The 7,893-nt window shown below is 40.5% G+C and overlaps 1 protein-coding gene across 1 annotated transcript in view; it reads left to right on the top strand.

Moving 5' to 3' along the window:
- Positions 1–7,893, top strand: part of TERF2 (telomeric repeat binding factor 2) — a 37,517-nt gene that overhangs the window by 7,744 nt on the left and 21,880 nt on the right. Inside the window, exon 4 of the mRNA XM_017539226.2 lies at positions 7,050–7,136. Coding sequence (XP_017394715.1) covers positions 7,050–7,136 — 87 coding nt within the window. The remainder of the gene's footprint in view (positions 1–7,049; positions 7,137–7,893) is intronic.

The following is a 7,893-nucleotide window of genomic DNA, read 5'->3' as shown; positions in this document are numbered from 1 at the left end:
ATATATATATATATATATATATATATATATATATGTATGTATTTCTGATAACTGCCAAGTGAAAAAGCAGTGATTCATCTTTTTAAATTTTTTCCCCCACAGGAAGTTAATGCATAGTTTTAAAAGATAAGCTCATAGCACAACCTTTGAAGCAGACTTCTACATTTCAGTTTGAAAGTATTCATATTTCCTTTCTTGTTTCACACATTATATATAGAAGGATATGTGTTCCAATTCTGGGGAACATAGAGTAAACATACTCTCTTCTGTCTCTCCTTTTTAATGTAATTATAAGTCTTAGGCAGAATGCATGGAGCAGCTATCTGAGAATTCTATCTGGAAATAGGCATATAGGGAAGGAGACTAGAATTTGAAGTTCCACCATACCAGTGATGAATAGTTTACCATTTTTTCCTTCTCTGGTGTCACCCAGCCCAGATTCAAAGGGAAGTTCACTCCAGATGTGACCAGAAAGAACACCAAGAGAGCTTTCTCTTTCTGGTCCGAGGAACAAGGAAGGATCTCTTTTGTTTGAAATGGAGTCTTGGACTGTCGCCAGGGTGGAGTGCAGTGGTGCGATCTCAGCTTACTGCAGCCTCTGCCTCCTGGGTTCAAGTGATTCCCCTGCCTCAGCCTCCTGATTATCTGGGATTACAGGTGCGTGCCACCACGCCCAGCTAATGTTTTGTATTTTAGTAGAGACAGGGTTTCACTATGTTGGCCAGGATGGTCTCGATCCCCTGACCTCATGATCCACTCACCTTGGTCTTCCAAAGTGCTAGGATTACAGGCATGAGCTACTGCGCCTGGCTACAAGGAAGGATCTCTTAAGGGTCAGAGATGGTAAAAGAAATCCCAGTTTTTCCCTTTTTTCCCCTTCTTTCCTGCCCTGGCCCCTAGGCAGTACTACCCATGGTGGCAGCAGTGGCATAGCAATGTCAGTGGCAACAGGGCAGGCATCTAAAACTGAAGGAAAAGAACTCTTTCTTTCACCAAAAGAGCTTTCACCAAAGTTCTTTCACCCCTAGAACATGGAACAAATTCCATTGCCGTCTTCCACTGTCTCTGTCCTGCTGCTTGACCATGGATGCAGATGTAGTTAGTGTGTGATAGAGTGAGGAAACCAAAGTCCAGGAATGCAAGGCCAATTCAGTATTTGAAAATCAATCAGTGGGCCAGGCTTGGTGGATCACACTTGTAATCCCAGCACTTTGGGAGGCCAAGGCGGGTGGATTACGAAGTCAGGAGTTTGAGACCAGCCTCGCCAACACAGTGAAATCCCTTCTCTACTAAAAATACAAAAATTAGCTGGGTATGGTGGCAGGTGCTTGTAATCCCAGCTACTCAGGAGGCTGAGGCAGGAGAATGTCTTGAACCCGAGAGGCAGAGGTTGCAGTGAGCTGAGATGGCACCATTGCACTCCAGCCTGGGTGACGGAGCTAGACTTTGTCTCCAAAAAAAGAAAATCAGTGCAGTCCACCATATTAAGAGAAAAACCATATGATCATATAAATTGATACAGAAATTGACAAAATTCAACATTAGTTCTTGATAAAATCACTCAGAAAACTAGGAATAAAGGGAACTTCCTCAACCTGATAAAAAATGTCTACAGAAAGCCCACAGCTAACTCCTGGGCTCAATGGTAAAAAATGGAATGTTCAGCACTTCTATTCAACATGATGCTAGAAGACCTAACCAGTGCAGTCAGGCAAGGGGGAAAAGCATACAGACTAGAGAGGAAGTAAGAAAATTATTTCTTTTGGCAGATGGCAGGACTGTGTAGAAATCTCATGAAGTATACCAAAAAAAGTTCCTGTAAGTTTAGCAAGGTTGCAGGTACAAGATCAACACAAAAATCAGTCATACATCACATGAAAACATTTTAAAGTTAAAAGAAAAAAAGTCATATTTCCATATACCAGCAGTGAATAATTTGAAATGAAATTATCAAAACAATGCCATTTACAATGTGTTCAAAACAGAAAGAAAAAGAAATATGTGTAAATCTAGCAAAACATGAAGGAACTGTTTGTGGAAAAATGTAAAATGCTGATGGAAGAAATTAAGACCAAACGGAAAGACATACCATGTTCATGGATTAGAAGACACAATATAAATTAAGATGTCACTTATTCTCGAGTTGATCTTTAGAGTTAATACAATTCCAGAATTCCAGTCACAATCTCAGCAGGATTTTCTGGTATTTTTTTTTGTTGTTTTTTTTTAAGATGGAGTCTTGCTCTGTTGCCCAGGCTGGAGTGCAGTGGGACAGTCTCAGCTTGCTGCAGTCTCCGCCTCCTAAGTTCAAGTGATTCTCATGACTCATCCTCCTGAATAGCTGGGTTTACAGGTGCATGCTATCACACCTGGCTAAATGTTTCTGTGTTTTTAGTAGAGATGGGGTTTCACCATGTTGCCCAGGCTGGTCTCAAACTCTAGAACTCAGGCGATCTGCCCACCTTGGCCTTTCAAAGTGCTGGGATTACAGGCATGAGCCACCTCACCTGGCCTAGTAGGATTTTGTTTCTTTTCTTTATCTCTGTTTCTTTCTCTCTCTCTNTTTTTTTTAATGAAACGGTCTCACTCTGTCACCTAGGCTGGAGTGCAGTGGCGTGATCACGATTCATATACTTGACCTCCTGCGCTCAGGTGGTCTTCCTACTTTGCCCTCTTGAGTAGCTGGGACCACGGGCATGTGCTACCTTGCCTGGCTAATTTTTTTTTCTTCTTTTTTTGGGTAAAGATGGGGTCTCCCTATGTCTTTATGTTGTGCAGGCTGGTCTTGAACTCTTGGGGTCGAGTGATGCTCCCACCTCAATCTTCCAAAGTGCTAGGATTACAGATTTGAGCCACCCCATCTGGCATCAGCAGGATTTTTTTGTAAATATGGACTGGATGATTCCAAAATTTATATGGAAAGACAAATGAATTAACCAGAAAAATTATATGAAAGGAAAAGCTGGAGGACTCATACTACCCAATTTTAAGAATTATGACAGTATTTACGACTATAGAAATTAGTGAAACAGAAGAGAACATCTAGAAACAGACCCACACAAATATGACTAATTGATTTTTAACAAAGATTTGAAGGCTATTCAATGGGAAAAGGGTAGTCTAACAAATGGTGTTGAAACAATTGAATGTCCATATGCAGAAATGAACTTTGACCATAAGCTCACATTTTGTACAAAAATTACTAAAAATTATCTGCATGTAAAATGTGAAACCACAAAACTTAGAGGAAACATGAAGGAATTTTTTTTTTTTTTTTGAGACGGAGTCTCACTCTGTCACCAAGGCTAGAGTGCAATGGTGCAATCTTGGGTCGCTGCAGTATCCACCTCCTGGGTTCAAGCAGTTCTCCTGCCTCAGCCTCCTAAGTAGCTGGGACTACAGGTGTGTGCCACCATGCCTGGCTAATTTTTTGTGTTTTTGGTAGAGATGGGGTTTCACTGTGTTAGCCAGGATTGTCTCAAACCCCTGACTACGTGATCCTCCTGCCTCGGCCTCCGAAAGCGCTGGGATTACAGGCATGAGCCACCGCACCTGGCTGAAGGAATCTTTATGTCCTGGAATTAGGCAAAAATTCTTAGATAAGAATTTAAAAACATGATCCATAAGTAAAAAATAGGTAAAATAGGACTTAATCAAAATTTTAAACTTTTGCTCTGAGAAAAACACTCAGAATGGAAAAGCAACCTACAGATTGGGAGAAAATATTCACAAATTACATCTGACAAAGATGTATATATTAAGAGCTCTCAAAAGAAGCAAGTTTATATAACCCTAGTTTTAAATGGGCAAAAGTCTCATCAGAAAGACTATAGATGGCAAAACAAATTATATGAAAAGATGTTCAACGTCATTTACTTATTAAGGAAATAGAAATTAAAACCACAGTAGCTTCAAATACCAATTAGAATGGCTAAACTTTAAAAAATACTGATGGGGGCATGGTGGCACATGCCTGTAATCTCTGCTACTTGGGCACCTGAGGTGGGATTGCTTGAGGCCAGGAGTTTGAGTTCAACCTGGGTGATATAGATCCTGTTTCAGAAACAAAATTAATAAAAAATACTATATAAAAAGTACTGGTTACATATTTCAGAACATCATGTTGTACCTAAGTATGTACAATTTTGTCTGTTTTTAAAATAGAGATGGGGGGGTGTCTCACTATGTTGCCCAGGCTAGACTTGAACTGCTGGGCTTAAGTGATGCTCCTGCCTTGGCTTCCTAAAGTGTTGCTGTTCCAGGCATGATCCACCACACCCAGCCCAGCTTTTAAAAAGCACTAGTGAGGCTGTGGAGCAACTGGAACTCTCATACAATTGAAATGCAGAATGGTACAGCTACTTCAGAAAGTAGTTTGGTCATTTCTTATAAACACATTTTCCATAAGACCCTATAGTCCTATTCTTGGGTGTTTACCTTAGAGAAATGAGAAGCTCTATTCATATCAAAACCTGTACATGAGTGTTTTAGCATCTCTTTTTGATAACCATAAATTGCAGACATCTAAAATGTCCTTCAGTGGATGAATGTATAAACTATAGTACATCCTTACAATGGAATACTGCCCAACAACAAGAAAAAGTGAATTATTGATAGTACACCAACATGGATGACCTTAAAGGCATTATAGAGTGAAAGGAGCCAGGGTCAAGGCTGTATCCGTTAAGAAAAAAGTCCTACATACTTACAGCTTTTTTTTTTTTTTTTTTTTTTTAAAGGAGAGATAATCTTGTTTTATTGCCCATGCTGGAGTGTAGTGGCAAAATCATAGCTCACTGCCGCCCTCCAAACTCCTAGGCTCAGGTGATCCTCCCACCTCTGCCTCCTGAGTAGCTAGGACTATAGGCACACACCACCATGCCTGGCTACTTTTTTGTAGAGATGAATTTTCACTATGTTGCCCAGGCTGGTTTCAAACTCCTAGCCTCAAGTGATCCTCCTGCCTCAGTCTCCCAAAGCACTGGTATTACAGTTATGAGCCACTGGGATTAGTGCCAGGGTTAGGAGTCGGGGTAAGGTATGACTACAGAGGACAGCCAAGGCAGGTTTTTGGATCCTCATTGTAATGGATGATATAGGGTTCCACATGTGTTAAAATTCCAAACCAGCTGCCCTAAAAAAGTTAATTTTGTTGTATGCAAGTTAAATAGAATTTTAAAACATAGTAAGACCTGTGTGATTTAAAAAGTAAAAACTTTGTATCCAAGAAAGTAAGTATAGTTTATGTTTTTCTGCTGAAAGTGATGTATAAATGGATATGGTCATCTGAGTAAAATGAAGACTTTGTACCCTCCCTGGGCAGCAAGAACTTAACGGTTGTACCTGTGTATTCAGTGTTGAAGGACTTTTGATGTCAGTTGCCTTCTGTCCTGTATGGCTGTGCTCAGCATGTTGAGAATAGAAGCACCAGAGATTAGTACTTAATGGATTTCCTTGCTATTCTTCCCCTTGATCTGTGTCTCTGTACGTTCTTCCCTGTGAAGACCAAAAATACCTATGAACCAGCCGGGCACGGTGGCTCACGCCTGTAATCCCAGCACTTGGTAGGCCAAGGTGGGCTGACCTGAGGTTGGGAGTTGAGACCAGCCTATCCAACATGGCAAAAACCCATCTCTACTAAAAATTAAAAAATAAAAATTAGCCAGGCATCGTGGCACTTGTCTGTAATCCCAGCAACTCAGGAGGCTGAGGCAGGAGAATCAGCTGAACGCAAGAGGCAGAGGTTGTGGTGAGCCAAGATCGTGCCATTGCACTCCAGCCTAGGCAACAAGAGCAAAACTCCATCTCAAAAAAGAAAAGAAAATATCTTTGAACCAATTTTTCTTTTATTTTTTTGTTTGTTTGTTTTGAGACAGGGTATTGCTCTTTCTCCCAAGCTGGAGGGCAGTGGTACAATCAATGCTCACTGCAGCCCCGACCTCCCAGACCCAAGTGATCCTCCTCCCTTAGCCTCCCAAGTAGCTGGGACCACAGGCACACACCAACATGCCTCAACAGGTTTTTTTGTTGTTGTTTTTTTGTTTTTTTTTTTTTGAGAGATAGAGTCTCCCTATGTTCCCCAGGCTGGTCTCAAACTCCTGAGCTCAAGCGATCTTCCCACCTCAGCTTCCCAAAGTGCTGGGAATACAGTTGGACAATTGTAAGCTACCACACCCAACCAGCCTGCCTTTTTTGTATGGTGTTCTTTTTAAAGAGCCTGCGTCTCTCTGAGACAGGATTTGAGGAAGCTACTTTATTCTATCATGTAGCTTGAAATACTCCCAATTTTTTGTTGACTTTTTAATTTTAAAAAATGTTCATGTATAACTTCCTTGTAAATGTTCACTGTTATTTTTCCTCTGTATAGTCTCTTGAGGTTTCTTTATGGAAAACTCTTCCTCTCTGTAGCTGATGAGACCTTCCTATCTTATCTGGAACTTTGCCCTTTTTATTTGCTGCTTGTGAACGCCTGGGTTTGTCCGTATTTCCCTAGGTGCTTTAATTGAAGTTGCCAGCTGGGGTTTATGGTAGTGGGAGGCTTGTCTTTTCATTCTCCTACAGAACTGGCCTCAGGCCTTTGCGGAATGGAACTAACAGAATTCTGTGTTCAGCAAATCCCTTTTTTCTCCCCCTACAGTATATCTTCCCTTCCTTATTCCCTTACCCCTTGCTTTAAAGCTTTTGCATCCAAAAAGAACAGAATCAGTTGTTCTGGGAACCTGAAATTACGGGGACCTAGAATGACTCCTGTTGTCCATTCTGTCTTTCCTCAGGGGACCCTATTGAAATTGGCTAAATGGTCTGTAATCCAGGAGATCAGATTTTTCTCTATCATCCATATAACAAAAACCATTGTATTGTTGAAAATCGACTACCTTACAAACAGAGACAGCTTACAGTGGTTCACGACCCTTGAACAATAATGGTTAGTTTTTAAGTACAGGAATTTGATATAATGTGAGAGAAGGTTATTTTGATATTTGATATTCTGATTACATCTGTTATTATAAAAGTAAACAAAGGTTTTTTTCCCCCCCCCTCCTTTTTAGGCTGTCATTATTTGTATCAAAAACAAAGAATTTGAAAAGGCTTCAAAAATTTTGAAAAAACATATGTCCAAGGACCCCACAACTCAGGTAAATTTGATACATTTTTGCTCCTATGACCTAAATTCATCTCATTGCTTTTTGTGGGGAAACAGGGAAAGGGTTCTTGGTCAGGAATATTACCTAAATATTCACCTTTCAGCGTGTAATACCTGCAGCAAGTTATCTTTTATATCCAAGATAACTGACTGTAAAATTGACTTTTCAAAGTTTAGTTTTCATTAGAGAAGTTTACATAAATTATTCACAAAAATTACATAAATTATACATTTCTGTCTGGTTTATAACAGAACATTTATTTAAATGATCAACAACAGGTACTTAGCTGATAAATTTTATAACGCATATAACTTTATTTACATTAAATGTTGATCCTGCAGATGTGAGGAAACTTCTTTGGTGAGGACATAGCACCTGTTTCCTGGTGTCAAAAGTTCTGTCAATACCCTGCTTTTATTTTTTTCTTCTTCCTTTTTTTTTTTTTTTTTTTTTTTTTTTTTAAGACGGAGTTTCGCTCTTGTTACCCAGGCTGGAGTGCAGTGGCCCGATCTCGGCTCATCGCAACCTCCGCCTCCTGGGTTCAGGCAATTCTCCTGCCTCAGCCTGCTAAGTAGGTGGGATTACAGGCACGCACCACCATGCCCAGCTAATTTTTTTGTATTTTTAGTAGAGACAGGGTTTCACCATGTTGACCAAGATGGTCTCGATCTCTTGACCTCGTGATCCACCTTCCTCGGCCTCCCAAAGCGCTGGGATTACAGGCATGAGCCACTGCACCGGCGTCTTT

The sequence above is a fragment of the Cebus imitator genome, unplaced genomic scaffold, assembly GCF_001604975.1.
Source record: "Cebus imitator isolate Cc_AM_T3 unplaced genomic scaffold, Cebus_imitator-1.0 Scaffold118, whole genome shotgun sequence".
In the NCBI taxonomy this organism is placed as follows: domain Eukaryota; kingdom Metazoa; phylum Chordata; class Mammalia; order Primates; family Cebidae; genus Cebus; species Cebus imitator.
The sequence above is the reverse complement of the archived record's forward strand: the minus strand, read 5'-3'. Positions and strand labels throughout refer to the sequence as shown.